The sequence below is a fragment of the Coffea eugenioides genome, chromosome 9 (assembly GCF_003713205.1).
Source record: "Coffea eugenioides isolate CCC68of chromosome 9, Ceug_1.0, whole genome shotgun sequence".
NCBI classification, from domain to species: Eukaryota; Viridiplantae; Streptophyta; class Magnoliopsida; order Gentianales; family Rubiaceae; genus Coffea; species Coffea eugenioides.
In genome coordinates, this window is record NC_040043.1 from 3,835,313 (window position 1) to 3,846,907 (window position 11,595).

At 31.0% G+C, this 11,595-nt stretch overlaps 2 protein-coding genes across 2 annotated transcripts in view; one reads left to right on the plus strand and one right to left on the minus strand.

Moving 5' to 3' along the window:
* Positions 1 to 46: 46 nt before the first annotated feature.
* On the minus strand, positions 47 to 3,988 carry LOC113783076 (derlin-2.2). The gene is made up of 6 exons (XM_027329104.1): positions 3,492 to 3,988; positions 2,971 to 3,070; positions 2,110 to 2,324; positions 1,944 to 2,027; positions 1,243 to 1,296; positions 47 to 614 (listed from the first exon to the last, which is right to left on the minus strand). Exons 1-6 carry the CDS (start codon positions 3,588 to 3,590, stop codon positions 432 to 434), a joined length of 735 nt encoding a protein of 244 aa, XP_027184905.1. The 5' UTR covers positions 3,591 to 3,988; the 3' UTR covers positions 47 to 431.
* Positions 3,989 to 4,320: 332 nt separating this feature from the next.
* Positions 4,321 to 11,595, plus strand: part of LOC113782008 (tobamovirus multiplication protein 1-like) — a 20,246-nt gene continuing 12,971 nt past the window's right edge. The window contains exons 1-2 of the mRNA XM_027327923.1: positions 4,321 to 4,354; positions 4,922 to 5,095. Of these exons, the coding sequence (XP_027183724.1) occupies positions 4,321 to 4,354; positions 4,922 to 5,095 (208 nt within the window). The remainder of the gene's footprint in view (positions 4,355 to 4,921; positions 5,096 to 11,595) is intronic.

The window sequence follows — 11,595 nt, forward strand, 5'->3', positions numbered from 1 at the left end:
GAAGCAGGAGGGCGTGCAAGTACAAGATATTGCGACACTGAGCTGCTGAGTCTAAAGCACAACGATTTCATGTTTATGTACATGTGAAACAAAAACAAAATGCATTCCCTAAGCACCTCTTCTTGAAAACTGATATATTTCATATCTAATATATATAGTTATTTTGATTTGCAATAGACACATGAAAAGTGCCCTGTACTAGTTTGAGATGACCCTTTCCAGGTCTAAATTACAAAAAGCGTCTTCAAACCCACTCTATGCCAAGCAGCGACACCAGCAAACAATTTTAAGGAATGAAGACAAAAAGACTTGACAAAAGAGAAACACCATAGTCACTGACAACAGGATAGATGACTACTGCAATGGGCCGCTCCACAAAATCTCCTGGCAGATTATCAACAGTACCATTGCCCAGTCTCCCAGCTATCTGATCAATTTGGTGGAACTTGATCTACTGGAGGCGGAGCAAATCTGACATTTGCAGGTCTTGCCATCACTACTGGTTCCTCAGCAAACAAAGACTTGATAAAAGCTGGTGTCTTCAGGGGACGCCGGCCAGTCATTCGTGGATACACGTCTTCCAGAAAATAGTAGGCATGACCTGCTATCATTCCCTGAAGCACAAATCAAACAATCAGCACATTAGTACAGCTTCAAACACAGAACAGGAACCAGTTGTATATCTGAAGGGTGTGTCAAAAGCAGAATCAATGAACTGAAGCTTTAAAACATGTTACTTGTTACCCATGCTAACTAAGCCTTATTCATGGATCCTTGACAATCGTGACCGACAATGGATGATTGCATCACCCCTAAAAGAATATATTATCCATGGGAAGTAATATGAGATTGAATACTAAAGATAACACCTGCGTCCAGCATTATTATTTTCTTAACAGTTGCGCAAAATCCCCCTATATAAACAATTTTTAAAAGTTTGTTACATGTAAGAACCATAAATCTACAATAATGCATTCAAATTTGGTCATGCTAACTATAGGAATAGTACACAATCAGCAAAACCACCGCAGCATACTAAAATGGCTTACATGATCACCTAAGATACAAATCCCAAAAGAATAAGCTAAACATAAAGCTTCCTCATTCATGATTCCAAAACAATAAAGAAAAACATTTTTGACTTGCCAAATGATAAATACATTTAAGATTTTTTTTCCTCTCTCTTACACAAAGTAAAGTTTGATATTCAAAAGGTGACACAACAAAAAAAGAAACACTCACCAGGAGATCCACCCAAGCACTAGCACCAACAAGCACTGAAAAGCCCAAAAGAACCTGCAAGAGAAAGGACGGTAAATGGAATCAAATCAGAAATAGGACTGCAAAGAAAAACTAGAAGAACATAAAGAAGATGAATTAAATGAACAGTAATAAGCCTCGACCAAGTACTCTCTCAAAAGCACTTTAGAGGTATAATATGTTAAATCCATAAGATTACCATTTAGAAAGTGCACATGTATCAAGTGAACAAGAAAATTTACTAAAGGGTTTCATGGATATTAAAAGTTGTCAAAACTTCAGGGGATGCTTGTGCTTGCGAAGTCAAGTAACAGAAATGTCAATCCAACTTCACAAGTCTGTTAGCTACCATATTAAATGGTTACTCATTGAAGCAACAACTGTTTCATTTATAACATCCTAATGTTCTAGAATATCCATCAGAATGCAAGTCTTAACATGAGATTCAAGAGGATAAGTTAGTTCAACCTTAACTTTTTTCTAATGATTAAAAAATGAAAACCCAATGAATGCAAAAATCTTCTAAGACGAAGTCTAAGATACTAAAATACATTTGCCGAATACTAGTCGTGTTTCTACTGGTAAACTAAGGACCTAGAGAGAGAGAGAGAGACCACTTGGAAAAGGCAACAGCATATAAATTTGGATGTCCATGCTAAGCGATATTTATAAGAATCACTAACCCATGGAAGGTAAGCAGCTGTGAAAGTAAAGAGACCCAAGAAGCTCATGTGGATGAATGGATTTTGCTTGCTCCAAACATAAACCTATAAAACAGCCAGAAAAATTAGTTTAAACAAAAATGTGAAACTTAAGGACAAACTCTGGAGCTAAAAGTTGTAAACTAACCATCATAAATGTCAGTGAATTGCTGAGGAAGATGATCCTTGCAAATGATTCTGAGACATAAGGTATCATCCCACCTATAAGAACTATTCCAGTTAAAACAGTGGCTCCAAACAACAGCATGTAAAAGAAATCTGCTGTCCTTCCCCTGAAAGAGTTTTCCTCAAGAAGCTTGCAGTAGCGAGCCAGAAAAAACATGTGAAACAGAAAGTCCAAGTCTGCAAAAATCAGAATGACATATATTTATAAACGTGAGGAACTAAAATTGATCACATTTACTCCCAAAAAAAAAAAAAACTCGCATTCTAATCAACTGCAATGCTATAAGTCAATCCTATACATCAAGGCTCAACCTAAAAAAATGCAGACACTTCAAATCTCACTCGTAAATTTCTCAAAAAGAAAATGCAAATGCAGATGTAAGAACTTAAGATTCAACTTTAAAATCTGATTGCCTCCTGTAACAGGGCCTGTCTGTGTTTTAAAATACATCCTATGTCATACAGCTTAGGAAAAGCCAGAAGCTCCAATGTAATAAAGAAGCAAATACAGGCAAAAGGCATTCAGACTAAATTGACACGATTAATAGAAAACAACCAAAAATATGGTCCGCAAAATGCAAATGTTACAACCCTTTTCCATTCTATAAGTTACAGACTGCCCTGTACTTCTCATAAAAGAAATTACATGCTGCCCTGCACATCTCATCCAGCAATCAACACTAAACACCCTCGAGTTTCAAAAGCAAAACTGACTTGACTTTTTGACTCATCGTAGCATACAGCACCTCAGCACTGATCATTGGCAGAAACAATTAAGATATTCACCAAAATGAGGTACACATCTACTTTGACAGTTAATTACCCATTTTACGGAAGTACAGGAAATTGGTAATGAGGCGCCAGAACTGATAATGCTTCACCACCAGCTTGGGATTCAAGTACAAGTTATACGGAGATATTATCTGCAACAACCACACAAAAGAAAGCCTCAAGATTGCAATCAAAACCCCAAGAAGATTATGTAAAAAAAATGAAAGTTCAAAAAAGAAGCAATCAGACTCCAAATTTGATCAAATTGTGGCAATCAGTCCAAATCCGTATCAATAATTCACACCCACTTATCATACATCACCCCAAAAAGACCTAATTTCAACTTGTGATATGCACAACCAGAGTGTAAAAATGTACAAGTACAGTGTAAGAAAACAAAACCCTAACTCAACAACTCCAATAACCCAATTTCCCAACAATTAACGAAACCCACAAAAATCCCAAATCCAAAAGTCCCTTTCCCCAAGAGCCACCAATTCCACCCAAAAAAAAAACAACCACAAAAACCAATAAAATCAACCAATACATGAGATGGAAAAAAAAAGCACATACTTCGAGGGAACAACCGATGGTGGTGACAATTGCAGCTGTGAGGTAAGAGCGGGTAATGATGGGCATCTGCTTATACCATTCTTCCACTGCTTGCGCCATTTTTCCCTTCAATTTTTTCCCCCCAAAATCAACAAATCCTACTTTTTTTGCTTCCCCTTTTACACCTATATGTATGTATAGACAGAAATTCTACTGGGATTTCTTGAATTCAAGCTCAACCAGGCGATACAATCACCAACCCGTAATCCTACCAATATATGTTTACGTATGGGAACAAATTTAATTGGAATGATGAAAATGCCCAAATTCGCTGGGACTTTTTTGTGCTAATCTTCTTGAGTTGGGCGGCAGGGTACCACTCGCGGATATGTTAGGTGAAATTCACGGACCAATGGATGATTTCGGTGATTGGCACTGACCAATTAAGTGTTAAGTGGTGATGTATGAGACCGGAGCGTGGATGAAAATTTGAATTTTGGATTTTTGGATTTTTTTTTAATTTTTGGTTTAGTAGTGGGGAGAGAGTTTGTTTGGATTATATGTGTATTTACATGTGAAATCAATCTGGGTTTCCGAAAAAAAAAAAAGAGAAATCAATCTGGGAATTTATGGATTGCAGTTGTGGCGCCAGGAGGCACGGGCAATAAGTACCTCCAAAATACTAGTATAAATATGGCGTAGAAAACTTAGGAAAAGTCTGAAGTAGCGATCGTTACGGTAAAGAAACTATTTTTATCTAATATAACAGATAAAAATACTTTTAGCGATCATTTGATTACCTGTTATACTGGTCATCTAAATAAAGGACAATGTTATAGTGCCTATAGTTATGGTAACGATATTAGAGAAACCTGCTATTATAGGTTTCTATTACCTTTAGTGACAGATTAAAATTTTTAGCGACTTTTTAAATATTATATTAAAATAATTAATATTAAATTTAGTAAGTTTTTAATTAAAACTATTAAGTATATGCCTGAAAGATAAGTTTCAGTCAGAAATAGAAATTTACACTTTGAGTAATTTAATTTACTTATTATTTGACAAAATTTACTTTTTTTTAAATTAAACTTACTAATACTAAAAGTAAAAAATTTACATATTTTAAGTAAAAAAATCACCGATTTCTGAAAATGGTTTTGGGTTATCACATCTTTCTAAAGTTGTTTGCCTTCTTTTTATTTTTTTCTCACCTCACGATATGATGGAATATAAATTTTTTCCTGGCAAGATTATGACAGTTCTGATCGAGAATTGCTGGACGGATTCGAGAACGAAGATTCTGACTCCCACTAGATGCCGTTTAAAGGCCTTTCCAGCAAGGTATAGTTGCAAACAAAATGATTTATGTTTTTGTTATTCCACTGAAAATTGAATATTCTTCTACATATTCGTTGTTCCTTTTTATTTTTGTTTTGATTTTATCGTAGTTTTAGATGACAATGAAGGAGAGGCTTTTGCTGGTGAATTGAAAATTGTACCCTTCGTATTTTGTGCATCTTCTGTTCCTTCTTATTTAAGTTTTATACATCTTCTGGCAATGACTCCCACTGGAAGCCGTTTAAAGGCCCTTCCAGCAAGGTATAGTTGCAAACAAAATGATGGTAGTAGTATGTCGTCGTTTATGTGAAAAGTGGTTAATTTGGGAATGTATATAAGGTGTTTGGTGAAATGTCCAAAAGAAATTTGTATGATACGATTGATGCTTGTACGGGGTTAGAAAGCACTGAACAACTTGATTAAAACCACAGTTGACGAATTTCAGTTATGCCGGCCAACTTGTACTAGGAAACAAAAATGTCAAATGCACTTCATCATTTATTGGTAAGAATTGATACTTTAATTTTACAATAAGTTTGGTTAAACTATAAAGGAGGTAAATGTAATTAAACCCCAAAAGTATTAACCGCTCCTTCTTTTTATTCTTTTATTTTTTTATTTTTTAATAACTCAGTTTCAGTCTTGTGCTCTGCAACTTTTTGCTTGCATGATTTAGATCAGAAAGAATAAATCCAAATAATCAAATGTTATGGAGTTCTCTTTACATGGTGATTACTTATGAAGCTTATTTACCAGTTGGAAATGTTATTTGCTCTTCTTGAAACTGCAGTTTCTATGATTTGAAGTGGCTTCAATCTTTTCTCTGCCTGTACCTGTTCCAAAATGGAATGGTTTTTTAAAGTTATGTTCTTGTAGTTAAATCACATGTCTTACATATTTTTATTGCTTGAATGGCTATGCTGTAATGCGTTTGTAAGAATCCATTCTGTACATAAAGAAGCAACGTTGTACAGGATGAAGGCTTCATCAATTAAGCTTTGCCTTTGATCAATTTAATATCTGGTATATGTGTGAGAATAAATTAGTATACAATAAATTAGAGCGTCAACTATATTTGGGAACTTTGGAATTTCCCTGGTTTGAAAAACCAGCCAAACAATGTATTTCAACTGATCATAATTCCAAATCCATTCAACTGAATGATTTATTGAATTCAAATCCACCGACCCAGACAAAGTAATTTATTTGTCAAATGCAACAAGCATTGTAACTTCGAACCATGCAGTGTTTTCATTAGGCATACAAAAGTTTGATTTTATGCATAATTTAAGAGGACAAGTTGATTGCACTAATTTGTTCTGTAATTTCTATTTCTTCAAGACTAAAAGAAAAAATCAGATGATAAAACTATTAAATAAATTATTTAAACCTATGGATGCATCCTTCAACTATGAACCAAATTTCCACTTTGATTTTTGAATTTCAAGATAGGACCCTTTAATTCCTAAAGTATAAATCTGGTCCCATCTTATCTTAGTTCCTAAGATATACAATCTGTCTTACTTTAGAAAGTACAAAATTTCTTCTACCTAAGTATAAAACTTGTCTCACTACCGTCAGTCAACGAATTTCCTCGAAAGGGGTAAATTTTATATGTAGAGACTAAAGTGTCTTCTTTTAAGTTTATAAATTAGAGTAGCAATCTAAGTATGGTTGAAAGTACAAAGTGCTATTAGCCGTATGAAACAAAAAGAAATAGGCAAACAATTAGATGTACATGAGTACTACTTTTACTCCTAATGTGCCCTTAGATTCCAATTGTAGGGTGATCGGTTATGGTATCCATAGCGTTGCTTCTTTTTCGGCCAAATCCTGATTTCGTTTTGCTTCTCCCGATCGTCGAACCTGATCGATTCGAGTCTTTTCCCTACCTCCCGGCCTCACACCCTTTTAGTGGAGTGAAAACCACCCTTTTTAATTTTTTACTAAATACAAATACTGCCATGTGTAGGAAAAGAAATTTGACTTTGTTTTACTTTGATTAGAAAAACTTGTGGTAGTAATAACGAAATAGTGACAGGGGATGCAAATTTCAAATCAATAACCAACGTACACTTAATTACGGGAATTTTTTAGTTGATCAGACTAATATATGCCATAAAGTAGTAAGATTTGATCATTTATAAATTGACAATTTTAGCAGTTTATATACCATTCACCTATAAAAATTATGATTATTATAAAATGACATTTTATAGTAATTTACATACTATTTGCCAATTAAAAGAAAGTTTGATAAAAAAATGTGCATATAAATCCATATTGTAAATGATACAAAATATATTTGAAACTCAAAACCTAATATATGGGTAAATTTATTATAATTTTCAAAGATTATGCTACATTAGTACAACTTTAATTTTTATACTTGTGACCTAGAAAATAAATTTATTAAAACACATAACATTTATAAATGATACATACATTTGTTAAAATGCTTAAAACACATAACATTTATGAATGATACATACAATCATATATTATACATTTACGTTACCAACAATTACTAACTATAATATTAAGTTTCAATCATTAATAAAAAAATCTTAGCATTATTTTAAATAAACTTCCTAATACTTGTTTCATATAAGTTTCTTTAAGTAAAATAGTAAATTTATGCCACAAACTAGTAAGTTTTGATGATTAACCAAATTTACTATTCTATCAACAATATTTACTATTAATCTATAAAAACTTACTATTACTTGAACTAAATTTACTTTCCAAAAACTAAGTTTCAGATATAGAGTAGTAATTTACTTCAAAAAAAAAAGTAAGTTCCATATTTATTCAAATTTGCTTTTTGAGACAGTAATCTATTGTGTAATTTAAATTAAATTTAGTTCACGTATAAAATGGTCCTAAAATAATTAGTACACTATGATACAATGTTATTTTAACAACAAAATTTTTTTTACTAAACGTCTGAAATATCCATGACATACGTATGAGAGATATTTTACCATATTTGTATCTCACATCTAATCATGAAAGTTAATTTGAGAAAAAATATTTTTGACAATAGAATTATTTTGAATTTAGTCAACAAGTTGAGATTTTTTAAACAATAAAAGTGAAATATTTTGGGAACTTAGTTGTTTATTTTCCCATAATTAAAAATTGCAATATTTTAGAAATTGTTACCATTGACTTTTCATTCTGTAGACTAATTTTTATCAATGCAAAATTAGTTTTATTAACAATAATTGAAGTTCCATTGATCCGAGGATTGGCATTTTATTGCTATTATTTTATATGTAAATATTTAACCTAAGTAATAAAATAAATAATAGCTACTTAAAAAAAAGAAATTGAAATGGAATTAAATTTATTTAGTATTTTATTGCTAACAACTTTGACCCCATTTAATGGTTAAAGAAAAAATAAAAGAGACGTAGAGATTGGGATTGGTTCCTTAGTGTGAAAAAGGAAAGTTCTTCTAAACTAATGTTGCGTGAAATTCTGGATGCATATGAAATTAGAAATGTGATAACTTTGCAATTCATTCTCATTCATGATGAATAAATTGTGATTCTATATAGAATCGCAATTTTTTTCGTTCAGCATGAAAACATTCTTATTTTGTCATATTGATGGCTTTTGCTTTTAAGATTATCTACATGTCGGTGGTTAGTATTATTGACAAGGTTAGAGGTCATGGAAAATGTTACTAATTTTAGGAGAAATTATGAAGTGTAAAAATGGTTTAATAATTTTCTATTAAGCATAACTACTGCATACAAAAGGAAAAGATATTTGATTTTATTTTGTTTTGATTAGAAGAACTTGTACTAGTAATAAAGGAAATTTCAATTCAACAATCAACGTGCACATGATTACAATAATTTTTTAGTCATTTAGACTAATATATGTCATAAAGTAGTCAGATTTAGTCATTTGTGAATTCATAATTTTAATAGTTTACATAAAATTCATCTATAAAAAATTATGATTATTATAAAATGACATTTTATAATAATTTATATACCATATGCCAATAAAAAAAGAGTTTGATAGACAAATCCATAATGTAAATGATACAAAGTATGTTTGAAAGTCACAGAACTTAACATATGGGTAATTTTACTATAATTTTCAAAGATTATGCTATGTCAATACAACTTTAATTTTTATACTTGTGACCCAAAAAATAAATTTATTAAGATTTTACCATTTTATTAAATTCATAGGCATTAATATATGAAAAATTGTGTACCATTTTATTATATTCATAGGTGTCAATATATGAAAATTGTGATGTATAGATAAGGGCAATTCTATATATAACTCGAAAGATTTGTTGTTACTGTCATCCAAACTTTCTAACCTTTAACAAATTCATAAGTAATTCAAAATTTATAATATGACAAATTATTCTTACATATGTTATAAGGTCATATGCAAAAAAAAAATCATAATAAAAAAATCTTAGCATTATTTCAAATAAACTTCCTAATACTTGTTTCACATAAGTTTCTTTAAGTAAAATAGTAAATTTATGCCACAAACTAGTAAGTTTTGATGATTAACCAAATTTACTATTCTATGAACAGTATTTACTATTAATCTATAAAAACTTACTATTAATCTATAAAAACTTACTCTCCAAAAACTAAGTTTTAGATATAGAGTAGTAATTTACTTCAAAAAAAAGTAAGTTCCATATTTATTCAAATTTACTTTTTGAGACATAAAAGTAACTAATTTATTGAGTTAACTTACTATTTTTAATGTAAAACTTACTAACCAAAATTTTAGGTACTATTTTATTTAGATGACCAGTACAACAGGTAATCAAATAGTCGCTAAAAGTATTTTTACCTGTTATATCAGATAAAAACAGTTTCGTTACCATAACGATTGTTACTTCAGACTTTTCCATATATATCACTTGATGATTCGTTGCCACCTAAACTTTTGAATTCGCACTGATGTATATTTCAAGGGTAATACATCAAATAAAAGTGCATAATTTAAAAACAGATAGGAAGAGATCTGTTCTTGCTCCACGCAATAACAGACTGAAACTGAATGTTTACAGTTCTGCTTCAGATTTTCTCAATAACTTGACCAATTATAATTGTTTCTGCCCCTGAAAAATAATTTGTTTCAGAAAAATACATCAACATAAAAGTGACATATTAAAAATAGAATTGGGATTGAGGGGAGGAATGTTCAATTTTTTATTACGTGGTTCAGAGCTAGGTATTGGTCCGAGAGGTTAAAATCTCTCTTTTTAAGCTCATATGCTAATATTTAACTCTTATTGCTATCGCTGAAGCACTTATTTAGTAAGTTTTTTTTTTTTTGTACAATGTACTAAAATTGGTAAAGCCAAAAAATATGAAAAAAATTTGGATGCCCAACGTTCGAGGGATAGAGACCAAAATGGTCTCTTTTGAATACACGTTAGACAAAACAAATATAGCAATCAAAGTTTGGAAGGTGAAAATTTGGCCCTTGATGATTTAAATAATAATTCTTTTTCTTAAGTAAAATGAAAAAAAAAGAAAATTTTAGTCTGCACAATGTTTTCTAAGAATTGTAATAATTTTTTTTTTACAATGCAGAAACTTCCATTTCAAGTTTAAGATGGAAAAATATTGACACGGAAAATAAAATTGAAAGAAATAGATTTCAGTGCATACAAGCACAAAAGCAGTGGAAAGTAGGGAAAATACTTGACTTTGGAAGCACATATAATGCTGATATGTACCTTAGGCATAAATATTTCATCACATCCTATATGCAAAGTTGATTAAACATAAGAAACAAAATATTTTTCTTTATGATCTACCTTACTTCTGCAATTCGTAGAATCGTTCATATACTAATTATAATAAAAAGTAATTTGACCTTATTTTTTGACTAACTTTTCCTCATTTCTTCATATTTTATAAATGTTCGTCCAATGAAAAGTTTGAAGATAATTACGTTTATTATGAAAATCTTTGAATGAGGGGTAGAGTAATTTTGTTATTACTCTAAAGTTGAACTATTCATTTAGTCATTTATTTGCAAATTAGGATTTAGGTTGCAAAGGTGCACAACTTAATATTTTTAGGCTAGAAACAAGAATCAGCGATATTTACGCTATGTCATTCCCCTAATCAAATTGATGGCTAATAGGATACCGTATTGACAAAGGAACAAGGCCTCAAATTTTCCTGCAAATACAAAGGACCAAGACCTCAAGACCTCAAATTTTCTAGCAAAGAAAGAGACTTCACTAAACTGGAGAAGTATTTGATTTAAACTCTTTACATGTAGAATGTGCAAATTTTTTTAGTAGTCACGATCAGAACTGTGACAAATATGTCAAACTTATAAGCATTGTAAGTAATTGCAATTTCTAACTAATAAGATAACTTTCATTTCATGAAGTAAAGGAATATCATAATTTTGCTTTAGTTTTGAAAAGTTTGTCTCCAATAAATTCAAAACCAAAAATTACGTATTTCCAAATTTAATAACACATCAAGTATTCTATTTACACGAATTATCATACTGTTACTTTTCGATTCTGTGAATTAGGGTGGAAATTAAAATTAGAGCAGTAAATATTGACATTATAATCCTTCCCATATTACATCGATGGCTTATTGGATTTCGTACAGACTAAAGACCAAGAAGTCTATTTCCCAACAATGAGGTGCCAAGATTTCAAATTCTACAGCAAAGACCGAAGATTTTACGTGTGGAATATGCAAATGCACAGGATAGTGATGAATGCATCTAGAAAACAAATTCTCAGAAAGGTCTA